At 39.0% G+C, this 26589-nt stretch overlaps 1 protein-coding gene across 7 annotated transcripts in view; it reads right to left on the reverse strand.

The window, feature by feature from the left end:
• Nucleotides 1-26589, reverse strand: part of CHD2 (chromodomain helicase DNA binding protein 2) — a 150633-nt gene that overhangs the window by 114643 nt on the left and 9401 nt on the right. For 5 of the 7 annotated variants that reach the window (XM_030930963.1, XM_030930964.1, XM_030930965.1 and 2 more), the window contains 2 exons: nt 18194-21294; nt 17723-17855 (listed from right to left, as the gene is read on the reverse strand). In XM_030930963.1, coding sequence (XP_030786823.1) covers nt 17723-17784 — 62 coding nt within the window. In that variant the 5' untranslated portion in view covers nt 17785-17855; nt 18194-21294. Of the gene's footprint in view, nt 1-17722; nt 17856-18193; nt 25066-26589 lie in introns of those variants that run through there. The other 2 variants (XM_030930967.1, XM_030930969.1) reach the window with 2 other exon arrangements.

Consider the following 26589-nt stretch of genomic DNA (forward strand, 5'->3'; position numbering starts at 1 on the left):
TAGAGTGATTAACCTTCTTGCAACTGGGCTTTGAAACGAGAGCCATTAAGTTACTGTTCCATTTTTTAATCGCCTTTTCCCAAATGACCACAAGAGAGCAGCACAGCAACATTCCACTTAAAAGGAGCAAGTCTGTGGGAGCCCCGCCTAAGAGCCGCCATTTCACTTTTAGTGTTTATTTTCCTAACTTACAAAATGGCTGAAAACTGCTTGGCAGAGCTTAGTGTTTTTGTTGGTGAAAGCAAAATCTGGCAAAAAAAAAAAAAAAAAAAAAAAAAAAACACAAAGCAATCTACGCTGGAATTCTGTAAAACTTACTTCCAGGCTAACTTCCTACCGGTGATACAATAGCTAATATATATGGAGCACTTATGTGTCAGGCATATACAAAAATTCTCCCAATCCTTACATATAAAGACAAAGACCAAGAGTGTATGTGTGTGTCAGCCCACAGTCTGAATTATCCAATCCACACTATCAACTATCAGCATTAGGTATCACTGCCCTTATTTACATACATTCTTCAGTTAAACTGATTATTAAACCAAAGTTATTGTATAACTATTCCTTCTCAGTCACTTCTATGTGTCTTAAGAAGATGGAAAAGCAAAGACGACTAGTCACACTTTTTTTTTTTTTTGAGACCAAGTCTTGTTCTGTAGCCCAGGCTGGAGTGCAGTGGAGTGATCGTGGCTCACCTCAACCTCCACCTCCTGGGTTCAAGGGATTCTCCTACCTCAGTCTCCAGAGTAGCTGGGATTACAGGCACGCACTACTGCATCTGGCTAATTTTTTTATATTTTTAGTAAAGACAGGGTTTCACCGTGTTGGCCAGGCTGGTCTTGAACTCCGGACCTCAGGTAATCCACCTGCCTCGGCCTCCCAAAGTGCTAGGATTACAGGCATGAGCCACCGCACCCGGCCACACATTTCTAATTGGTAAAGAATACTAGATGTAGTTCTTTAAAATCTCCACCTTTAGTTCAAGTCCTATGCTGCTTCAGAATAAGATTATCACTATAAACCAGGTTAAAAGACAACAGACTGGCAAATAAAATGTCAATGTACACATAACAAAGGATATAGATACACAACATATGAAGAATTACATATCAAAAATCTAACCAAAAACTGCGCAAAGAAAATGGATATGCAATTACAGAGAAGAAACTGAAATGGCCAATAAACTCATTTTTAAAATAACTAAACCTCTGTTAATTTGGGAAACATTATAACTGGCTATTTTGCACTCATCTACTTTGCAGAAATTAAAGTCTCATAGTATTAAATAATGGTAAGAACAACCAGTAACCTTTAAAATGTATATGAATCAGCCGGCCGCAGTGGCTCATGCCTGTAATCCCGGCAATTTGGGAGGCCGAGGCGGTCAGATCACGAGGTCAGGAGACTGAGACCATCCTGGACCACATGGTGAAACCCCTTCTCTACTAAAAATACAAAAATTAGCTGGGCGTGGTTGTACGCGCCTGTAGTCCCAGTTACTCGGGAGGCTGAGGCAGGAGAATCGCTTTAACTTGGGAGGCGGAGGTTGCAGTGAACTGAGGTCGCACCATTGCATTCCAGCCTGAGCAACAGGGTGAGACTCCAATTCAAAAAAAAAAGTGTATGAATCCTGCAATTCAATTTGCGGGCATGTAACATAGACAAATTATCAAACTTGTACAGGACGAGGCAAATAAATATTCAGAACTCTGCTCACAAAAAAACCTAAATAATCCATATACCCATTCATGAAAATGCAAAAGTAAAACGTGAAATATTCACACTATGCAACTAAATGCAGCGGCTAGATTAGGGCTGAATTAGGTCTGTAAATATTGTGAGCCCAAAAGTATCTGAGACAGAGATCAATCAATTTAGAAAGTTTATTTTGCCAAGGTTAAGGACATGCCCATGACACATCCTCAGGAGGTCCTGACATGTACCCAGGGTGATGGCACACAGCTTGGTTTTTACACTATTTTTTTTTTTTTTTTTGAGGCAGAGTCTCACTCTGTCGCCGGGGCTGGAGTGCAGTGGCCGGATCTCAGCTCACTGCAAGCTCCGCCTCCCGGGTTTACGCCATTCTCCTGCCTCAGCCTCCCGAGTAGCTGGGACTACAGGCGCCCGCCACTTCGCCCGGCTAGTTTTTGTATTTTTAGTAGAGACGGGGTTTCACCGTGTTAGCCAGGATGGTCTCGATCTCCTGACCTCGTGATCCGCCCGTCTCGGCCTCCCAAAGTGCTGGGATTACAGGCTTGAGCCACCGCGCCCGGCCGGTTTTTACACATTTTAGGGAGACATGAGACATCAATCAATATGTGTAAGATGCACACTGGTTTGGTCTGGAAAAGCCGGACAAGTTGAAGCAGGGGAGGAGGCTTCCAGGTCATAGGTAGATAATACACAAACGGTTGCATTCTTTTAAGTCTCTTGATCAGCCTTTCACTGAATACACTAGTCCCATGTGAGAAGAGAGTAGAGGAATAGTCATTTATGCATCAGTCTGGCTTAGCAAGACAACAGGGCAGAGGAAGCAATCACATACGCATTTGTCTCAGGTGAACAGAGGGATGGCTTTGAGTTCTTTGTCCACAAGGAATTTCCTTGTGGGCAAATTGTTAGGGAGGTATGTCGCATTTTTATTTTTCTAGCTATTTTATGCCAAAATCATAAAAGTGACCCTAGCTATGTCCAACTTTTTTATTTTAAAACTTTATTAGTCCGGGCATGGTGGCTCACTCCTGTAATCCCAGCACTTTGGTAGGCCGAGGCCAGCAGATCACAAGGTCAGATGAGACCATCCTGGCTAACACGGTGAAACCCTGTCTCTACTGAAAATACAAAAAATTAGCCGGGCATGGTGGCAAGCGCCTGTAGTCCCAGCTATAGTCCCAGCTACTCGGGAGGCGGGCAGAAGAATCACCTGAACCTGGGAGGCGGAGCTTGCAGTGAGCTACTGCACTCCAGCCTGGGCGGAGCGAGACTCTGTCTCAAAAAAAAACAAAAAAAAAACTTTAATTGTATCCTTTGAACTTTTCTGAATTCTTAATTTCTGAGAAAAGAGGTCTGTTTGTAACATTTAGAACTGATCAGTTCTAAGGTGCAGGCCCTCCCCAGGATTCATCAGTGCTCTCAGTAGTCACCCTAACACACGCAACACTATGGACCCTCCTTCCAGTGTTAAATAGAATCTATGGAAGGCCACTAATTTGGACTGAGCTCCTAGACCCTAACAGACCAAACCAAAATGGAGTCACTCATGTTAAACTTCTAAACTGTTTACCTTACCTTCAGGAGAGAAGATACCCAAATCTCTAAACAGGCAGTCTGAGGTGGCATTAAGAAGTTCCCTCTGCTTTAACCCTTACAAGCAAATTAACCTCAAGTAACCTGACGTTAAACAACCCACATTTTTGGACTATGTTGTTTCCCTGTTCCTGCTCAACCTTATAAAAACCGATTGTTCCGCCATGCCCAATGGGCACTATTTTTTTTATAGATGGGGTGCTACCTAATTTGTTAATCAACAATAAAATCCAATTAGATCTTTATACTCAATTTGTTGAAATTTTATCTTCTGACAGCAGAAAAAGGTACATGTATAAGAAAAAGTGTACACAAAATGCTGCTTATAATTTCAAGGGATAAAAAGGCTAAATTCCATCAAGTACCTCCCAGATTAAGAAATCCAGCGGTAAAGAGAGAAAAAAAAAATTTACCTTTAATAAGTATATTTCTAAAATTCACAGCTGAAGCCAGGCAGGCATCACCTTAGCCTCTTCATGCACACTACTTCTGCTCCCCAATAACCAAATATGAGTAGTTTCCACACCACCAAATTATTAGCACCCAGGCATACATTAGAGAAACATGTATTCTATCAAGAAGCCTAGATAAGGTACAAATTAGATAAAGCACTTCACAAATACCTACCTAATCAGGATCTGACAATGCGCTAACATACAAAAGACAAAGGAAGCTTTCTATTCAGGTAAAAATGAAGTCTTTGTAAATAACCAAGCTGTGAAAGCAGTTACAAGGGGAGTTCTCCCCAGAATTCATTAACAAAAGAATACTTAACCACCTCAGGCAACATATTTACACCCATTAAAGCCCTAAGGACAGACAGATGGACCAATTTGACCAAGAGTTCCTTTCAGCCCTGTGAGTCTTGTCTTTAGTTAGCTAATGTTTAGGTTATAAACTTTAGACTTCTATAAAATATATGGTGCTTTCAGCAACTCCCAAAGTTCAAAGGAGATTAAAAGATCTGATTACCAATCCCAATAATAAATGTGAAACGTATGCCCATAACGTCATGGGAGTAAGAGGGCTTCCTGGATCAGGCCAAGAAGAAACCACAAAAGGCCTCAACTTTCTTACTAACAACCAACATTCACCATGGCAAGCACGGTTTCTCAATCATAGGTTTGTTTGTTTTTTTTTTTTTTTTTTTTTTTGGAGACAGGGTCTTGCTCAGGATGGAGTGCAAGTAATGCCATCACAGCTCACTGCAGCCTCAACCTCTTGGACTCAAGCAATCCTCCCACCTCAGCCTTCCAAATAGCTGGGACTATAGGTGTGTGCTGCCATATCCGGCTAATTTTTACATTTTTTGTAGAAATGGCATCTCCCTAAATTGCCCAGGCTGGTCTCGAACTCCTGGCTCAAGGGATCCCACCTCCGCCTCCCAAAGTGCTGGGATTACAGGTGTGAACCAACGTGCACAGCCTATTGGTGGCATTATAAATGCCTGAGACTGGATAATTTGTTATTGTGGGGAGCTGTCTCATACCCACTCTTGGATGTTTGGTAGCATCTCTGGCCTCTATCCACTAGAGGCCAGTAGCACCCCCATCCCCAGTGTGACAAGCAAAAATGTCCAGGGTAATGGAAGGGGACAAACCCGCCACTAGTTAAAGACCACTGCCTAGAAGTATCATTTTATTTAATTTGAACTTCCTTCCGTAAGAGACAAGTACTACTCTTACTCTGTTTTAAAAGATGAAGAAACAGACTCAGACGCTCCTGCCCAAGATTCTACAGCTAAAAAAGCAGCAGAACAGAACACAAAAGATCGAAACCCTGTCCCACACTAACCTTATTCCCAAACTTGCCTCAGTACAAGAATCAACTGAGGTTGCTGTTCAACATACAGATTCTTGGACACAACCCTAGAATGGCTGAATTTTTTAACTTTCAAGCAAGAAGCCTGGGAATATGTTGAACAAGCACCTCAGGTGATTTTTAGCAAGTAAACTTAAGGATTTGAACATCTATATAGAGCTAGATTCAGAGGGAACAGACTTTTTTTTAAGCAAGGGAAAGAAAGAAAACAGTCCAAGAGTTTGACCCATTACTGCTTTCCTTTGAAATTACAATTTACCAGTCATATATTGCCTCTATTTGAACGTCAACCTGCATCTAAATGGAACACACACTAACCATTTTAGTTGGTCAGGGCCCGGTGCCAGTGGCTCACGCCTATAATCCCAGCACTTTGGGTGGCTGAGGAGGGTGGATCAGGAGGTCGGCGGATCACGAGGTCAGGAGTTCGAGACCAGCCTGGCCAACATAGTGAAATCACATCTCTACTAAAATACAAAATATTAGCCAGGCGTGGGGGCGGGCACCTGTGGTCCCAGCTACTCTGGAGGCGGACGCAGGAGAATCGCTTGAACCCAGGAGGCGGAGGTTGCAGTGAGCCAAGATCGCACCATTGCACTCCATTGCACTCTGGCAACAGAGCGAGACTCTGTCTCAAAACAAAACAAAACAAAAATACAAAAATTAACCAGGCATGGTGGCACACACCTGTAACCCCAGCTACTTCGGAGGCTGAGGCAGGAGAATCACTTGAACCCAGGAGGCGGAGGTTGCAGTGAGCCGAGATTGCGCCACCACACTCCAGCCCAGGCGACAGAGCCAGACTCGTCTCAAGATTGTCAACACTCAAGAACTATTTCCCCAGAGGGCAGATAAACACAACAGTTCTCAAGCCTAGCTATGCCACAGACCCACCAGAGCTTTGGACAATTCCTCAAACCTACTACATGGCTCCTAAATCCAATCAGACAGGGAGCTTGGCTTTTAAAATTCTCCAAGTGATACTCATGCAAAACCTCTCTGGGAACTAAGTTTCCAACAAAAAATACAAACTTGAAGCAAAGCACAAATCTTCAAAAACTGTGGCCAAATCCAAAGTTCATGTGTGGCAATGGAGGACAAACTGCACAAAGGTGAAGTTCTGAGGCCTCCAGTACCTCCCATCTACTCACCTTTGTGCGTTTGTTTCTTATACTATCCCCATGAGCATTATTACTTCGGGGCAACATTTTAACTAGAATCTTTTGATGTAGTCATGGTCTTTTGAACAGCAGAATGTGTGTCTGGCATCAGTCACATCCACAATGCACTGTGATTTTAATTGTTTCTTTAAAATGCAAAGTGTTTAAAAAGAAGCAAACTACAGAATTATGCAAGATTTTTACTATTTTCCCCAGTCTCATATACATTAGTTTCTTTTTTGTTGTTGATTTTTTCTTGGGCAGGGGTTGGGGGGACAGAGTCTCACTCTGTTGCCCAGGCTAGAGTGGACTGGTGCAATCTCAGCTCACTGCAACTTCTGCCTCCCAGGTTCAAGCGTCTCTGCCTTAGCCTCCCTAGTAGCCAGGATTACAGGAGTACACCACCACATCCAGTTAATTTTTGTATTTTTAGTAGACACAGGGTTTCACCATGTTGGCCAGGCTAGTCTTGAACTCCTGGCCTCAAGTGATCTGCCAGCCTCAGCCTCCCTAGTAGCTGGGATTACAGAAATGCGCCACCACATCCGGCTAGTTTTTGTATTTTTAGTAGACGCAGGGTTTCACCATGTTGGCCAGGCTGGTCTCAAACTCCTGGCCTCAAATATCTGCCAGCCTCAGCCTCCCAAAGTGCTGGGATTACAAGCATCAGCCAGCACCTGGCTAACTTTCCTCTTACCCATTAATTTGACAGCAACTTTTCACAAGATCTTTATCAATCCTGGAGTCAAACTGCCAGTGTTCGAATCCCAATTCTACCATTTACTCTCCTTGTGCCTCAATTTTCTCATCTAGCAAATAGGGATAAGCATGTGTACCTCAGGAGTTGTGAGAATTACACAAACACACATATACAAAGGAATCAGAACAAGTTCTAGATTCTTAGGCGGTACTATACATGCTAGCTGTTATTTAGTCTTCCTAAAGCATTCAACTTAGTTTTCACTGAAACAACCTCTCATAATCATTTCACCTACTGACTTGCTATTTAATTTAAATGCAAAGTAAAAAAGTATCATGCACCACATAAGAAAGTTTAGGTCAATGACTGATGTCACATACAACAGTGATCCCGTCAGACTGTAATACTGTAGTTTAACTGTACCTTTTCTGTTTAGATACACAAATATTTACCGTTGTATTACAATCACCTACAGCATTCAGTATCATAACATGCTCTATAGAGTCGTGGCCTAGAAGCAACAGGCTATATACCATATAGCATAAGTGTGCAGTAGGCTATACCATATAGGTTTGTGTAAGTGAGATGTTCGCACAACCACAAGATCACCTAACAACATACTTCTCAGAATGTATCTCCACTGTTAAGCAACACGTGACTGTACAACCAGCATAAACAAATTCAAGATGTATCTACTAATCCTTGGTAAGCACAAAACTGAAATGAAGGAACAGAACAGCATGGGCAGTAAATGCTCAGCAGGGACCAGGCGCAGTGGCTCACCCTTGTTATCCCAGCACTTTGGGAGGCCGAGGTGAGAAGATCATTTGAGGTCAGGAGTCTGAGACCAGCATGACCAACATGGTGAAACCCCATCTCTACTAAAAATAGTAAAAAGTAGCTGGGTGTGTGGTGGCAAATGCCTGTGATCCCAGCCACTAGGGAGGCTGAGGCAAAAGAATCTCTTGAACCGGCCGGGCGCGGTGGCTCAAGCCTGTAATCCCAGCACTTTGGGAGGCCGAGACGGGCGGATCACGAGGTCAGGAGATCGAGACCATCCTGGCTAACATGGTGAAACCCCGTCTCTACTAAAAAATACAAAAAATTAGCCAGGCGAGGTGGCAGGCGCCTGTAGTCCCAGCTACTCGGGAGGCTGAGGCAGGAGAATGGCGTGAACCTGGCAGGCGGAGCTTGCAGTGAGCTGAGATCCGGCCACTGCACTCCAGCCTGGGCGACAGAGCCAGACTCCGTCTCAAAAAAAAAAAAAAAGAATCTCTTGAACCTGGGAGGCAGAGGTTGCAGTGAGCAGAGATGGCCCCACTGCACTCCAGCCTGGGCAACAGAGCGAGATTCCGTCTCAAAAAAATAATAAGTAAGATCAGCAGGATCTAAGGTCATCCACAGGCTTTTAAAGGAAGAGGCCTATGTAATAGTTCATTTAGCGAGTTGGTTAACTTTCGGAGGGTTACTAACATTTTTGCTATACTGACTTTCACATTAAATAAAATATACATATAGCCAGGCATGGCAGCTCATGCCCAGTTCAAGACCAGCCTGGCAAACATGGCGAAACCCCATCTCTACAAAAAATGCAAAAATTACCTAAGTGCAGTGGCATGTGCCTGTAGTCCCAGCTACTAGGGAGGCTACGGCAGGAGAACTGTTGGAGCCTGGAAGATGGAGGTTGCAGTGAACTGAGATTGCACCACTGCACTCTGGTGTGAGAGATGGGAGTGAAACCCTGTCTCAAAAGAAAATATATATATATATATATATATATATACACACACGAACACACACACACACACACACACACGTAAAACCCTTAAAACAGTCCCTTACCCAGAGTAAGCACTCAATAAATATAAATCTACTTTGGTATTTTTCTACAAAATGTTCACCATGTACAATTTTCCTTTCTGATAAAATCCAAAGTGAAAGTCAGGTACAGTGGCACACATCTGTAATCCCAGCACTTTGGGAGGTCTAGGTGAGCCCAGGAATTAGAGACCGGCCTGGGCAACATGGTGCAAACCCATCTCTAAAAAAATCAGACAGGTGGGGTGGTACACACCTGTGGCCCCAGCTCCTAGGGAGGCTGAGGTGGGAAAATCACCTGAGACCAGGGAGGCTGAGGCTGCAGTGGGCTGTGATTGCACCACTGCACTGTTTATGAGACAGTTCCTCACAATAACAAATTATCCCGCCTGAGGCATCTATAATGCCACAACTCCAGCACAACAGAGTGCGACTCTGTCCCAACAAGAACAAAAAATCCAAAGTGAAAGATTACCAGCTAGGCTTAGAAACAGCCCATACTAATGGGATACCCTGGAGTTTATTACCATATTCTATTCTAGTCTATTTTTTAAATGTTGTTCACAATTCACAACCCACCAATGTTTTTATAAACCCAAGAGAAAAGAAGTTTAGAATGGAATGTAATGGCATTCCAAGTAAATAATTCTACAATCTGCCAGGCGCGGTGGCCCACGCCTGTAATCCCAGCACTTTGGGAGGCTGAGGCGGGTGGATCACGAGGTCAGGAGATCGAGACTATCTTGGCTAACACGGTGAAACCCTGTCTCTACTAAAAATGCAAAAAATTAGCCGGGCGTGGCGGTGGTCGCCTGTAGACTACTTGGGAGGCTGAGGCAGGAGAATGGCGTGAACCCGGGAGGCGGAGCTTGCAGTGAGCCCAGATCCCGCCACTGCACTCCAGCCTGGCGACCGAGTGAGACTCTGTCTCAAAAAAAATAAAATAAAATAAAAAATAAAAAATAAAAAAAATAATAATAATTCTACAATCTCAACTTCTGAAGATATCCAAAGGATGGAAGGAGAGAAGTACACTACGGAAGGGACCACAACAGCTTAAAGCAACTAGAAGACACTTAGAAGGAATTCAAAAATCTTGAGGTGAGAAAGCCCATCTGCATATACATTTTTTCTTTACCTTTTTTTTTTTTTGTCACCCTGTCTCCCAGGCTGGAGTGCAGTGTTGTGTGATCTCAGCTAACTGCAACCTCCGCCTCCCAGGTTCAGGCGATTCTCCTGCCTCAGCCTCCCGAGTGGCTGGGACTACAAGGCACCCACCACCATGCCCAGCTAACTGTTGTATTTTTAGTAGAGACAGGGTTTCACCATGTTGGCCAGGGTGTTCTCGAACTTCCTACCTCAAGTGATCCGCCTGCCTGGGCCTCCCAAACTGCTGGGATTACAGTCTGTGCATACATTTTAAAGGTATGCCTAGAGCTGGACCTGCCATGACATTCAATATAGAAACATGCTCTTCCATCAAGCCTACAATTCCCCCTCTCAGCATCCTACCCCACCTTTGCTTCCAGAGCTCCTAACTCAAGCAGCTATTAAGACTAAAAGGGGAATTTAAAAACGGGACAGGCAATGGAAAGACCAACGGTTATTAGAAAAGAATTTAAGTACAAGAAGTGCTCCATCAGAAGATACGAAAACACGTGGAGATACTGCAAACATACAGAAACACATGCAAATCTGAAACATATGGAGAGCTTTTAAAAATTAACTAGATTCTAGGGACAGGGCTGGACACTGGTATTTTTAGTTCTCCATAGTCTGAAATGGGAACAAAAAGTAGAACCCAACTGACCCATAACCCAAAAAGGACAGGAAATAGAGGAAGTAGAAGAAACCCAAAACACACAAATCCTAAGACTACAGTTTAAGTAGACTTGCATGTTTGGCATTATGCTAAGACAAATATATAGTCCTATGGTTTAGACTGAATACTGAAAGCAAGCTACAGCCAATTAGACATTGCTTGTAAATATTACTGCTGTTACATTTATATCCATGGAGCAATGCACCATAGTATTCAGTATTCATTCTGTAACAGCTTGAGAGGGGAAATGAGACAGAGGATAAACCAGGGCAATAATTACCATCTTGGGGGTGGGGGGGAGGGAGTAGTTATCTACTCAGACTAACTGGCAAAAGCAGGGCTGTGATTCACACAAGAAGCTGTTGTAGTCCAGGAAAAGTCATATGCTCTCTCAAAAGGCTGGCTCTTCTCAACAAAAAAAAAAAAAAAAAAAAAAATTCTAAGAGAGGATGAACTGTAAAACACACCCAAGCTGACTAAATGGGGACTTGCCTCCTAAAATCATTCTCACAAATCTCTCCTGGTAGGCCAAGACAACCAGCGAGTTCCTCAGGGCCAACCTAGCTCTTGAAGAGGAACTTAGGACATGCAGGAAGGAGGGGTGCAAGAAAGTAAGATGAAACAGTAAGAATAAAATAACGTTACTAAAACCTTACATTGATTGAGCAATTTTAATGTGATGGGCTCTTTGCTAAGCATTTTATGGGCATTATATTATTTAATCTTCATGACCCAATGAAGATTATCTACATTTTTAAAATGAGAAAATTACAAGTCCAATCATAAGTGCTTCTTCACTGGCCTAAACTGGGAACAAAAATTTTCAGGACTAAAGTAAAAGTTGAACTCGTACCTAACTCTTGCCAGGCACGGAGGTAACAGTTAAGCATATACAAGTGACAAAATGTCACAAATGTCACAAAACGACTCATCAGAATTAAACTCAAAGTATAAAATCCGGACTATCCCTACCATGCTGCCTTAACCAGGATGCTTGTGTAACATTCTCTCCTTCAAGATCAGTGATCACATTGTCCCCAAACTACAGGGACTCAGTAATGAGAATTGAAACACTTTTCAGTATAATATCCAGTCCAGAACATGTTGAAATACCAAAAAAGGAGACCCATAATCAAACATGTTAACAATAAAATGCTAAATTATGTAGCATGAATGGCTATCACATATCTATGTCCTCCATCATTTATTTCAAAAAGAAAAGCCTTGTCCCTCACTTCATAATCAGGGCTCAAATACATTCAGTATATAGGAGCTTTTTTTAGAAAGGTCTCTTCCCAGATTTGCTTTATCACTTAAAGATTCCACTGATTACAGAAAAGGGTAATAAGACAAATATAAGTAATGTGTTCCAGCATTGTGCTTAATTACTGATTACAAAATAAAAATACAATCCAGCCTGGACACTGGATGACTGAGTCAAGTTTCATTACTCAGGCTTTACAATGATAACCCTAAAGTTCCAAACAAGTTGTGATTGGCAACTTTGCAAAGGTATACATTTGAACTCAATGCTTAGTCAAGCTCGAGTGCAGGAGGGAGTTACTCAGCTGTGACACACCCAGTGTAACCAAGACAACAGTTACTTTCACCTGTATACAAAATACTCTTAGAGGAATTTTTTTTCTTTTTTTTTTTCTAGTTTATTTGTTCAAGTGACACCCCTTCAAGAAAGCCAAGTTCTTCAAGGAAGCCAAGTTCTAAGGATACCAGAAAGAAGCTAAAAACTAAAGGATCTTCAAAAAAAAAAAAAAAAAGATGACTCATAGCAAGAAAATATTTAATGGCTGACACACAGCAGTCACTCAATTTTTATGCCAGAAACAGACTTAGTCTATCAAATTTTACGGGAGAAATAACCATGTGGTCTCAGGAGGTCTCTCACAACTGTCAATTGTTTTATTTGGGGGTAGGGGAGAGTAAACTAATGATAAAATCTGTGAGTTTTAGTTAAAATTCAAATAAACTTCCAGATTCACTCAAGCAATAACTTGCTACAACTGTCACAACCAAAAGTCCTTATCGAAAATATCTGCCCACCTTCCTCTGCTGACTTAATCTTTCTTTACAAAGATACTAACTCCCTAATGGCCAAATATTAGTTGGAAAGTGCATATTTTAAACAGCAAGAAGAGAGAGAGAGAGAGAGAGAGAGAGAGAGATCAACACTCTTTTCTTGCTACCTGATGCCATTCTCCAAATCAAAGGAAAAAAAATAGAGGGCTCAACAAACATACCTAAGAATACTGGTTATTTAAAAAAAAAGTTAATTGGCTCCAAGATTATGAACAGTTAATAGGTAAATTGTTGTATCATAGTATGCATTTTAACACATAATGATATTTAGGCTAAAATATCTGAAATAACAGAATAGTTCATATCCTCTTAAAAAATAAATAACTGCAATGTTGACTACTTTGACCCCAGTTTTAGGAACTGAAGGGCATTGAGCAAATATTAAAATATTAACACAACTAATTAGAATTCAGTCTCTACACAGAAAGGGAGACTGTTCTCGTGGCAAGTATACTTTTAAATTGGAAGCTACAGTTAAATGGTCATCAAGTTCTACAAGTACTTAACTCTCTAAAGATGTTTAGTATTTTATACGCAACATACATTTGAGCATATAATTTTAAAATCAGTTACAAATTATCTGATGAACACTTCTCTGTAACAGAAAATGCAATTTCAGCTAGTTTTCATGAACTACCCAAATAATTCTTCTCAAAGAACCTAGATTATGAGAACCTACAAAACTCACTATCATAGTGAATTTTAACTTTCAGACTGTATTCAGAAACTTGACATACGCCCAAGCAAGTATCACCTGCACTGAAGAAGTCAACATCTCCTTTGAAGTAACATACTTTACTCAATTAATAAAATAACTCTGAACTATGGCTAAGTAGAGTACAGCCTACTCCTTTCAACGGCTAAAAATCTCTAGTATGGCAGGAAAAAACTTCGTCTACAGTAGATAAATCCACTGAATTTCTTGCTTGCTTAAATTCATTATGTGTAATTAGACATCGTTGCTAAACGATAAAGTTTTAACCAGAAATCCTTGCAAACGTTTCCAAACAAGGCAAACCAGTGAGCATAAACCGGAACGGTTTACGGGGACTCAGAATTCCCGAAATACAGACCTAGAGAAGATAATTCTCAAGATTTGGCCAAGTGACCCCACTATCAGCCAAGCTGTCAGTCACCCTGCATTAGCAAGTGCTATTAACACTTAAGAGTAGTTTTCTGACATTTACTTACATAGTAATGGTTGCCTAACACTGTATCTGCCACTTTTTAATGTCATTAAAGATGTAAAATTTTCTATTTTCTACTAAACTATCCCACTGTGAATCTTAAATATATAGTACTTAACACATACTGACCTGAGTTTTTCTCCATCAAATACCAACTGAGAAAACGTACAGTACCAAGTAAAAATGCACGGGGACAAGTTCAAATAATTTTCCCTTTATGAGCTATGTGTTAAACAGCTGTTAACACTCGTCAAGAGGTTTTCACTACCAAGTATCCGCCTCTGACACTCAAACGTTTTGGTCAATGTTAACAAAATTAAACCCACTCATCTCTTCACACTGCACGGGGGCGGGGAGGGAGGGACGCTAAAGTATGAAAAGGGAAAATGAAAATTGTAAAACTGGACAAATTTTCTATTTTAAGATTTCCAAATAGTGCCTGTACTTTTTCTCCAAAAGCAGCCGCTTCTAAGACGATAAAACATTCCCGGAAATGGGCAAAAGAACACACGCTACAGAGTGCACACCGCTACAGCCATGGGCGAACAGGACTGCCAGGAGCAAACGCGTCCAGGAAAGTAGCCGCCCACCGGAAAGTCCCAACTAGAGTTCCCTTCCTTTTCCCCTCCGCGTGCGGCTCCCTGGGTAGGGGGAGGAGAAAGCGCCAGACATGCGCACGCGGCCAGACGTCACTGCGTTCTCTCCCCGCCCCCGCGGGGAGCCGTCTGACGTCACGGGGCGGGGGGTGCGGAAGGCGCCGCCGTTGACCCTGCTGTTACCAAGCGCGCGCACAGCCAATCAGCACCCCGCGCCGGCACCGGCCGGCCTTTGAACTCGGCACGGCAACTTCCTGCTGTTTGGCGAGTACACAGTGCAATGCAGTATGTCTGTCAGCGCTGCGGCACAAAGGAACAGCCATTTTGTGACTGAGCTGGACCTGCACCAAGATGCCAGGGGCTCAAAGAGCTGCTCCGTGCCCTAACTATCGAGCTGCCTTTTATTTCGGCACCAGGGCTCCCCAGAAGAGCAGAGAGGGGGAAGGAAATAGGTTTTGGTATTTCAGATTTCAGTTAGTTTAGATTCAGTCTTCTCCAAAATCCCGTTTTTTAATGTATTATCGGCGTCATAAAATGGCTGCCAGTTAAACTGCCTGTTCTAGTACACAAGTAACTGCATTATGCCATGTCTAATCATCCCCGGCCTTTTAGAATAACTGCTAAAGTGCCAATGAAAATTGTAGGATTTACCCGCACCTCAGGTTATAAAAATCTGGCTCAAGGCAGACGATTTGGGGATAAATTTAATAAACTCGTTCAATTCTTGAAGATAAATTGCGAACGTGGTGCCCTAGAGAACACACTGAACTCTTTGTGTGCACACAGTCCCCTTTTCATTCTTTGATGTTACTTAAGTTGGCCACAAGCTGCAAATTATTCAGATAAAAAGTATGGCATACTTCTTGTATGTCCATCACTAAAACTTTGTTTTAAATACTTAGCAATTTTACAAATATCAAATGTTTTTAAAATAGCGTTTTTTAAAATTAATTTTTAATCTTCAAAAATCGTGACAACTATTAGACTTTAGCATTAACTTCAAATTCAAATACAAACTTATGTAACCACTATTAACTACTGTACTATTTCCAAAAACAGGATATTACCAGATTTACCTAAACTTGCACTCATTCCTTCCAGATCCTAAAGTAATTCTCAGACCAAAGTTTACTTGACCTGCAAACTAATTTCTTCTTCTGTGGCTCAGGCTGCAAAGGTGATTTTCGTAGTATTCCCTAAACACTATACTTTGGGCAATCAAAACACTGATGGCAGAAGGAACCAAGTACTAATTACAGGGACAGTTCAGCTCACTAGAAGTAACATTAATCTATCACATTAAAATGCCAGTAACATTCTTCAGCTGCACAATTTTAAAAGGAAGTGATGTCATAATTATGTACATGTATTAAGGTATGAAATTTAGGGTAACTAATTTAAAAGTATCTTCTTTCAAAGAGTGTCTTAAATATTTTTGGAAATCCATCAGGTATATGATTCAAAGTATACTTGACAAATGATTTCAAAAGTACAGTCAGTACATGCTTCATGTTCAGCTGTAACCTCCACTACCAGGAGGCAAAATGCCTGACAACTTCAAGGTAGTTTTCCAGGTGAGAGTAAAAATACTGAAAGAATACCAACACTGCTCAATTTTTTAAAATTAGAAAGCATAGTCTGATCAATGATGTTAACCACAAACCTTGCATAAGAAAGCCAAAACCCATGTGAGAACTATGCAAATGATACACTCAAGGGAGCAACAATTTTAGTGCTGAATCTTTAATAATTTGCCAAATATATCTGGAGGTTTTCATTTCTTCAAATTGTCATTACTTTCCAGAAAAAACAGTTTAGGATGAGTAAAAAACTTTCTGTGCTCAATTTAATCTAGTAATTTACATGGGCAATTCAATTAAGACAGCACTACAAACTGGGTGACAACTCAATTTGCAAAAAAATTTGGTAACTTATTTTCTAAAGCAAGGCTCAATATGCTTTTAGTCAAATAAAATAAATAGAATTCAGCAGATTAGTAATATGTCATGTTCAAAACTTTCAAATTCACTAGCCTAATAGAAGAGTGTATTATTTATAAAAATGAGAAAAGTAAAAAGAAAATTGGGAAGGAAAATAACATAATGAATCACATCCTTGTTAAACTACATGATTTAAAATTTATAATGAAAATGCATTAAGAACACAAAAAAATGCATTCATATGTACTTTTTAAAATTAATATACAGAGGTCATACAACAAAAACATCTTAGAGGCTTTATTACTTCATCACTAATAAGGTACTCCAAGGAATGTGAAACAAATCATGATTTGCACAAACAGTACATTTGTAAGCTTCAGAAGATAAAGCATTCCAGACGACTCTGTCGAAATACATCAGTAAATTTAAAGCAGCTACATCTAAAATGTGAGGATAAAATACATCTACCAACAAGAAATCAATGTCTTAAGCATACAAATGCAAACCTTAAAATAATTTAAATGTAAAATATACAACTGTAAATATGATCACAATAACAAACACAAAATAGAAGTATATTAAGAGTATTCCAGGATTTCTGTTATTACAGATTTGATTTCATAAATGCAGGAACTCTTAACCATCAAGTAAAGGTTTTGATAAATCATATCAAAATTTCCTAAAATGTCAAGTATATCAAAAGAAATATAAAGTCACATAAAAATATAAACTGAGAGGCATCAGTCAAAGGGTCCTTTAAGTGATTTTGTTTTTAAATGTACATTTTTTCATTCATATAACTTTCTGAAATGTCTATTTACTATAATTTACTACTACAAGGCTTCTCTATGGCCCTCAGTTACAAGTTTAGATATCCTGGATTCTTCAAAGAAAAAATTTGCCTTGTATGTAAAATGGTGCAATGCAGCAATGGCTAAACCGACAAGGTCATTTTTCTGCAGTACAAAAACCTAAAAACTGAAATTTACTGACAGAAAAACTGTACGTTACAGGAAAGGCCCCTTTGAATAAAGGTACCTTACCTTTTGACTGCTGTAAGAGGCCTTAAGTCACAACTCAACTTTCATAAATTGCTACCAAAAAATTAGGGTGTGGCATATTAGCAATCTCAAGGTCATGCTTTAAAAAACGAATCCAAATTAGAAAAACACAATAAAACAGACAGCAATCCATGTCTGTCAAGGTAAACAATTGTAAGCTGAGGTTTCTCCCCCAAAAAAAAAGACAAAAAGGAAGAAAGTTGATAGCTCATACCTCGATGCATTGCTGTGTAGCGAACTGTCCTCCTCTTGGCTTTTGTCCTTATTTCTCATCATCTTTTAATTCTTAAATATTAAGGGGGAGGGGGAATCTGTGTTTGCTTTGAAGTCCTGTGCCCAGGTATTTACTGTCAAAAGTTGAAAGAAAGGTAAGGTCCCGGCTTCTATCGATGCTTTTTATTATCAGGAACAAAGTCCTGACGATGTTAACGATATTGTTATAATACAACAACGGTAAGCACCAAAAAACTAAATATTTCATTTTTTCCTTAAAAGAAAAAACAGGATAAACCGAACAGTGGAAGCATCACTATCAATAAGGAAACTTTCTCAAAGTAGCACACTCGATACAAATAACAATCTCTGTATCTTATTGCGTCATCCAAGAATTTCTCGTATTTACAGAAAACAAAGCAAACTTTAACAAATAAATCTTTAAAATTATCACCAATGATCGTGAACTTACCTGATCCATGTAGTATGTCCAAAGCAAGAGTCCTATCTACTAGTAGAAAAATATCAGATCCCAGATAATTAAAAATAAAGGCAAAATCCTCCGTTAAAAAACGAAAAATAAATAAAATAACCCTCAAATATGTTAACTGGTCAAAAAAATAAAGCAATAATTAATACTAAAACAGGTCCGAAAGAAAAAAAACCTCATTAGGAGAGCGCACAAAAATGGAGGTGCGCCATGGCTTCTAAGCTGGAAAAAACAACGACCTGGGCTCTCAGTACGGCTGCTTCTTTCCAACAAGGCACGAAAAGAAAGCTCCTAAAAGCTGCTTTTCTCCCAAAAAAAGGTTCAAATCGACCCCACTAAGTCACTAGGAAAGGCAGGGGGCTACGGGGGCCCCCCGAGGCTGCCCGAAAGTTAGGGAAAGTTGCGTAAAGTGAGGCAAAGGCAGGGAGCAGAGCGCGCTCTCTCTAAGGCACAGCCGCCATCTAGAGCCTCCTTCCCAGCTCTGAGAGCTCTGCCTTTGATTGACACTCTCTACATTTACCCCACAACTCAGGTGATGTACCATAGACCCACCCCTTCATCTCCACCAAAAAAAAAAAAAAGAGAGAGAGAGAGAGAGAGAGAGATCCTCCATCCCAGGGAGCCTAAGGACCCCCACCCCCACACCTCCCTGCCCCTCCAGACCACCCCAACAGGGGGAGGGGGGAGGGCTTCTTAACCCCCTCTGGCTCAAGCACCCTTTTTAAGCCAGAGAGAAATGTAATTTGTTCCTTTTGTCTAAAGATCTGCTAAATATTTCAGTCCTTGAGCTAAAATAACTTCCTCCCTGGACAGGAAGTGGTGTTTTATCAAGCCATTTTGAAAAAGGGATAATTCTTAGAGAATCTAAAGCTCAGCTTAAGTACTAATCTTTGTAAAAATTAATCCCCCAATGGGTAAAATGATTGCTAAATAAAAGTAAAACCTTAATTTCATAAACTAAATTCAAGTTTTTCCTTCTTTGTGATGCCTCAAAATAATCTAAAGACAAAATTTAAGGGGGAATTTTCCATCTCAACTGGAAGAAAGGGGTAATTTTTACAACTCAAGAGCGCCTCCCTAGTGTTCAGTTGCATTGGAGCAAAAGTTAATGCAACCAATTTTTACTCAAAAATATCCATTTTTCTTTGTTCTTTCACAAAATTCTTTAACCCATTATATAACCTTGAAAATATTACACTCCTCCTCCCAAAGAAACTTCTCATAATCACAATATATTTACTTCCCACACTGATTCAGGCAAAACAAGTATCTTTAAATTCAAGAGTATGGGCCAACCATGATCGCCTTTAAATCAGTAACCCAAGAAACTCCACCTCCAAATCCAACAGAAAACACATATCCCAACCCTTCCCTTGTAGTTCAAATCAAGTAAGTATACACACCCATTTCAACAATGTTATTAACAATAGGACATACCTGATTGCAAATTATCAAAGTTAATGTCACAAAGCAAATTCTCCTAATTATCAAGACCATGAGATCCACAGAAACAAATCACTAATTCCAAAAACAATATTCTCACCAAGCACTCCATTCAGACAAGCATATTCATACACCCAAAAAAATCCAATCAGCTTTCCTTTCTGCCAGAACCATGTCCCTCCCTCACTGAAGAAATCCATTTTAGATTTACACCAAGCAAAAGCAACAATGTCCAATCTAGGTAAAATCCATAATCCAAACTGTTTCAATTCCATACTCTCTACACAAAGATAAATTTTGTACCAAGATCAAAATCCAAAATTCTGTTTTTGAATGTAACAAAGACCAACCACCTCACATCAGTCAATAACAAATGGTGCACGTGTATTGACCATGGATGTGTATGCTGCAGTATTTGACATGAATCACAAACAATATGATTAACACAAAACAATTTAACCTGAACTATTTCTTCGTCTCATGTAAAATGGGAAAACAGAATCAACAACTCATTTTGTCTATCAAAATAACGCCTACCACCTTTGTAATAGTTACTAAAACTGGTATCAGTTGATTAGTAATAAATGAAAACCTGGTATTTAAAAATCAAACGTTAAGTAATCTATGGCAGGGTGCAGTTCATTTAATCTAAATTCCCAATTGTACAAAATAAAGACAATACAAGATATTAATCTTACTTCGAAGTTATATAAAATGGATTACACACATAATTACGAATGTAAAAACTGAATACTCCGAGGACCCTAACCCATAAATCCAACACTTCTTCCTCTAATAGTAAGACAATAGGAGACATCAGTTTAAATATTCAGATGAATATTCTATAGCAAGATATATTTATAGTATTAAAAAGCTTAAGAAACCATTTCAATCAACACAAAATAATTCAGAAGTATATGTGTATCACTCATCCTAAATTTTGGAGCAACAAGCAGTTTGTTTCAAGTTCATTAAAATCTTGTGGCAGATTAAAATCAGATTATATTATTACCCACTGAGCTGTTTTGAAAGGTGTTTCATGAAAGCACAAACAAAACAGTATTTAAACCAAATGACCATCTAAGAGCACAACTTTGTGAAAAATGATAAATCTTCATAAACCAAGTAAAATGTTTTTGATTACACCATTTCCAATTGACCAGCTTTATTCAGTACACTTTACCACTTGGCAACTATAAAGGTCAAAGTATTACTAAAATAAAAGTAAACATTTAATGAAACTCTACTTAAAAAAAAAAAACCCAAACTGAGAAATTTTAAAGTGTTATAAATTTTATTAAAGTTAACATTCCAAGAGGTCATACTCATACAAATCAAACTGCAAAAAATTCCAGGCATAAAAACTGTTATCTGTGTTAGTGTGCCATCTTTCTTCTCCAAATGTCAAAATGTCCACAAAAAAAAGTCTTTAGAAAGTCAAATCCACTGTCCATTTGTGTTGGATAAGAAACCTACGTCTTCAATCACTGCATGGAATCCATGTTAAAAGAACCCTGTCTTGGTTGTGTATTATCACAGGACTCTTGTATTAATCCATTTTCCTCAATTCCCCATAGTAGACTGCCATCTTGATTTCTCAGTGGTAGGGTCCATTTGAAACTCTTCAAGCTGACTGGGTGCTTGATGAAAAAATTAAAAGAAAAAAATGCTGTTGGAATCTTAATCTTTTAAACAGAAAACGCCACCCACCTTGAAGATATCCTACCATACACAAAACTTTAATTTTGTAACAGCTTTCAACTATGAAACTGTATATTAAAGTTGTATGCAAAACACACACACACAATTCCTCCATAAGACTGCACACAAAAGTAACGAAGTCCTTGTACTACCACAGATACATTAGTATCTATAAAAAGGTCCCAGTGAAGAGTCAGATTTTTAATATTTAACACTAACATCATTATACTGTGTACATAAAAGTAAAAACAAAAATTAAAATTCAAAATTCCTGGAAAGCTAAATTACAGAAACACTGTGGATTCTAAATCTCAATGCAGAAAACTTTCCAAGCTTCTTCAAAGAAAACTAATTATAGAAAAGAATCTTAAGGGATTTTAAAAACACACACACACACACACACACACACACACAGAAAGCAGTCGATCATAGCATAGTTTTTCAATCCAACAGATGTTGATTTTGTTTAGATAATGAAATGGCCACTATAGGTGACACCATCTTTAACTACATATCTGAGAATACAGAAAAGATGTAGCCACCAAAAAAAAAAAAAAAAAAAAATCAAAAATGCAAAATATCTGCCTGGCTTGATAGATCTGCCATAAAATGCTATCAGTTTTCAAATTATATGCAACTAAAATAATACTCTCTCATTACCAAAATACCAAATGTCTCACAGAAAAATAAATCCATTACTTAAATAATTTGAACTGAAGTTGAAGTGAGAAGTCAGATGATTTTATCATTAAATAAATGATTCAGATTCATCATGACCAAACATAATTTTAAAAAGCAAGATTTAAACCCTGGCCTTCTCTATTAATTTTCCAGCTCTCCAACTGAATTTGTGGAGATACAGTCAAGGGTGACTGAATTTGAGGTAAATTTAAGGGCATTTTAGCCCATTAGGTAATTTCTTTGTCTCGTTGGCAATAATTAGGATATACTGTTTACTATACACAATACAAAAATCTACCTATTTAACTATTTGGTTAACCGAGATACTGCCACCCATATTAAAAAAAATTGATTAAAGGGAGTGTCACAGCATCAGTAATAAATATCAAAAGCAAGGTATTTCTCCTTAATTGATTTTGCTCATTTCTCCCCAGCTTTAAAAAGAAAACTAAATTACTCAATTCATTCCTGATCTCAGTAAAATATCTTCCATCTGACTTGTTCATTCCTTAAAATTAAGGGACATGTACTTCTATAGAGAAGTATAAAAGTAAAAACATCATTCTCTGTCAAACAGTTAATTATAACCCAATTTCTTTTCAATCTCTATTGTTACAAGGTTCAAGCTCTAAATGAAGTTGGTGATGTAAATACTATTATGATGAACAATGACACTGAGAATGCATTAATATCAAATTAGTCGTATTTCAGTATCTGTAGATGCAATTTATTCATCTTGGTACCTTAATTAAAAAACTCAAGTTTTATGTTTTTCTGACACAAGACAGGTAAAATTTATCCAGATTTCCTTCTAAATCCATTATTCTTTTAAAAAATCAAAAGAAAATCTAATGACATTATTAGTATTTCAAAATTAATAAAATACATTGGTTTATGTGACAACAGCAGAGATTAGAAAATAGCATATTTATCATGCTCTCACAGTCATATACTTAAAGATAGTTAATAAAAAAAAAAAAAAAGTAAAGAAAAAAATGCCTCAAGAGAAAACTCTGACAACTCTTAGGACATGAAAAAAGCTATGATCAATCTGCACTCCTGCAAAGCCAATCCAAAGCCAGAAGTGAGAATTTTGTTAATAAGGAAAAGTGTTCACTCAAGCATCAGAGATTTAGGAGTAATCCATTTATTTTCATAGAATTCAAATTCTTATAAAAACTTTTATTTGCAAATAAGCAAAGTTATGCTAAAAATACAAAAAAGAAATCAGGCTTAGTTCTGTGAGCCTGGAAATTCTCTCAGAAACAAAATCCACAGTTCTTCATCTGTAAAATAAAAATAGTACCTACCTCTTGTAGCTGTAGAAAGAATACTTATATAGGACTTATATTACCTGACATATAGAAAGATCTCAGTAAATGTTAGCTATCATTCTGATATATCACAATAACCAAAGTATTTTGAGACCTACAAACTGACTTTACTGAATCAAAGTTCATTTATGTATCATCAGTAAGAGTATCTCTGAAGAACATACAGGATCATGGGGTCAGCAGTCTTGCATTAAAATCAAAATCCTACAGAAAACTGGGTAGGGTTTAGATATCAAAGCCCTCTACGCGTTCCTTTCCAGTAACTTGTGAATTACTGCAGACATGGAAGAGATGTTTTGATCTAGAACTCCATCATCAGACAAACCTAGATCTTTTCTATATTTCACATATAACCTTCAAGCTTATAATATAAATGATTAAAAAAATTTTCCCCTTTGATATTCACTAGTTTATACTTCCTTTTTAAAAGAATGTGCATGTTCTAAGAGTACCATTCCCACAGCAAAGGTAAAAACTTAAATGGCAACAAAGCTTCCATGAGTAACTACTACCCCTTAAAATTCCCACATATCATACATCCAGAAGAACATAAAGTAGAACATGGAGGTCTTCTCTTCATTGTATTTTTAATTATTTTTTGAGATTGAGGTCTCACTACGTTGCCCAGGCTGGTTTCAAACTCCTGGATGGAAGAGATATTCCCACCTCAGCTTTCTCAATAGCTGAGAACACAAGTATATGCCTCTGCACTCAACTAAGGCTTTTATTTTTTATTTTTCTGAGATGGAGTCCCTCTGTTCGTCAGGCTGGAGTGCAGTGGCGCCGTCTCAGTTCACCGCAACCTGCACCTCCTGGGTTCAACCGATTCTCCTGCCTCAGCCTCCCGCGTAGCTGGGACTACAGGAACACACCACCATGCCTGTCTAATTTTTGTAATTTTAGTGGAGACGGGGTTTCACTCTGTGGGCCAGGCTGGTCTCGAACTCCTGACCTTGTGATGCGCCTGCCTCAGCCTCCCCAAAGTGCTGGGATAACAGGCCTGAGCCACCAGGCGCCTGGCCTGGTATTCTTTTTAAATTCTACTTTAGTTAATTTGTTCCAAAAACACTGGGACATGACAAAATACATTGTTGGTGGATACACAGGTAAGTGATTCACCATCTGGATCACGATTAGGAGGGCTCCCCTAAAATAAACTATCTCCTTTCCTCTACTTCTCAGCAAATTTTCCCATTTTTAATAGCAAAGAAAAATGGGGTGGGGGGGCAGAGAGTAGTACAAAGAAAAAGAAATTAGTGACTCCTAATTGTCTTAATGGATGACTATCATAAAGCTACTATTATTAATGTAACAAATTATTTTAAAACCTAAAAACACTTATTTCAAAGCCAATGATGGGACAAACAGGTGTAAAATTACTTAGAGCAAAAATTCATCCTTCTCATCATGTAACTAACATTCTTGCTGCTTATGATGATTTCAATCTTCTTCGTCTGTCTTCAAATGTAAAAATATTTATGTAAGAAAGCCCTGAGAGACTAGGCACAGTGGCTCACACCTGTAATCCAATCACTTAGGGAGGCCGAGCAGAGACCGGGAGTTCGGAGTCGGAGGTCGGGAGTTCGAACACCTGAGGTCAGGAGTTCGAGGTCAGGCTGGCCAACATGGTGAAACTCCATCTCTACTAAAAATACAAAAATTAGCTGGGCGTGGTGGCAAACGCCTATAATCCCAGCTACTTGGGAGGCTGAGGCAGGAGAATCAATTGAACCCGGGAGGTGAGAGGTTGAGTGAGCTGAGATGGCCACCACACTCCAGCCTGTGCAACAAGAGTGAAACTCCGTCTCGGGACAAAAATAAAGAAAGCCCTGAGAAGTAAATTCACATATGTTGTCTTATTACCAAGATAACCTTGAATCTTCAGTAGAATATATATTAACAAGTCTGGGTCTTATCGGCATAAAAACTAACTATAAAATGAATGTCAATTATGACAACTAAGAAAAGGAGTCATCTTATTTAAGGTTTACAATCAAATCAAATATTCCTTACTGTTCTCATTGGTTTAAAACTTGACTATATATGCAAACTAAGAGATGGAGAATTGCAGAGAAAAAAGGAAGTCTTGTCACTTTTAATTTTTACCTAGTCAAAATTTTGCCTTTCAGGCATGCCTAAAATTTAATATTTATTAATTCATTAAAACTTGTTTTAATCGTGAATGTCTGTTTTTAAATTAAACCCAAACACTAGCTGAGAAACAATGTTTAACAGAAGCTGTATTGATACACTAAGTATTTATTGAGCATCCACTATTTGCCAGGCAACTGATCTCTTTAAAATGACCATAGCCAATAATTGTACTATATTAGAAAAGGTTTCATCTCTTTCATCATCCCATATCAAAAAACAAATCCCCCTCCAAAAATATTTTTGCAGGCCCTAGTAGCCATTTACACAATGCAAGCTGAAGTAGCCATAGGCAAAAATTATCACCTAAAATTTAGATTCCCAAATGTGATTCAAAAAAAATTATTTTTATGAAGTACCTAATATATAATTACCAAAAAGGTTGTCAATAATAAATCACGTTGGCCAGGCACGGTGGCTCACACCTATAATCCTAGCACTTTGGGAGGCTGAGGTGGGCGGATCACCTGAGGTCAGGAGTTCACGACCAGCCTGGCCAACATGGTGAAACCACATCTCTACTAAAAATACAAAAATTAGCTGGGCATGGTGGTGTGTAACTGTAATCCCAGCTACACTGGAGGCTGAAGCAGAAGAATCGCTTCAGCCCTGGAGGCGGAGGTTGTGCTGAGCCAAGATCACGCCACTGCACTCTAGCCTGGGTGACAGTGGGACTCTGTCTCGAAAAATAAAATAATAATAAATAATGTTGAGAATTCACCAAAATTCATTTATACAACCTTCCCATCAACTCTTTCCAACTATTTTTCAGGCTGTCAGTTAGAAAAACTATTCCATAGTAGTAACCATGTCTTCTAACATCAAAGCATAACTTCAGGGACAATCAGACTAAAGAACTTTTTGTTAGGCTTTCAAGTTTAACTTCCAAATTAATTAATTAGAAGTAATTATAATATTGGAAATCATTAAAGATTATGTTCTATTACCAAAAGAGAACCCAAGGGCTTGAGTTCTACATAGGTTAAGGCAACGCTTAACAAAGGAATAGTTGTAGGACCTAGGATAAACTTTCCCTATAGATGAAACAGGAAATACTTTAGGCTTTGT

Source organism: Rhinopithecus roxellana, chromosome 5 (assembly GCF_007565055.1).
Source record: "Rhinopithecus roxellana isolate Shanxi Qingling chromosome 5, ASM756505v1, whole genome shotgun sequence".
In the NCBI taxonomy this organism is placed as follows: Eukaryota; Metazoa; Chordata; class Mammalia; order Primates; family Cercopithecidae; genus Rhinopithecus; species Rhinopithecus roxellana.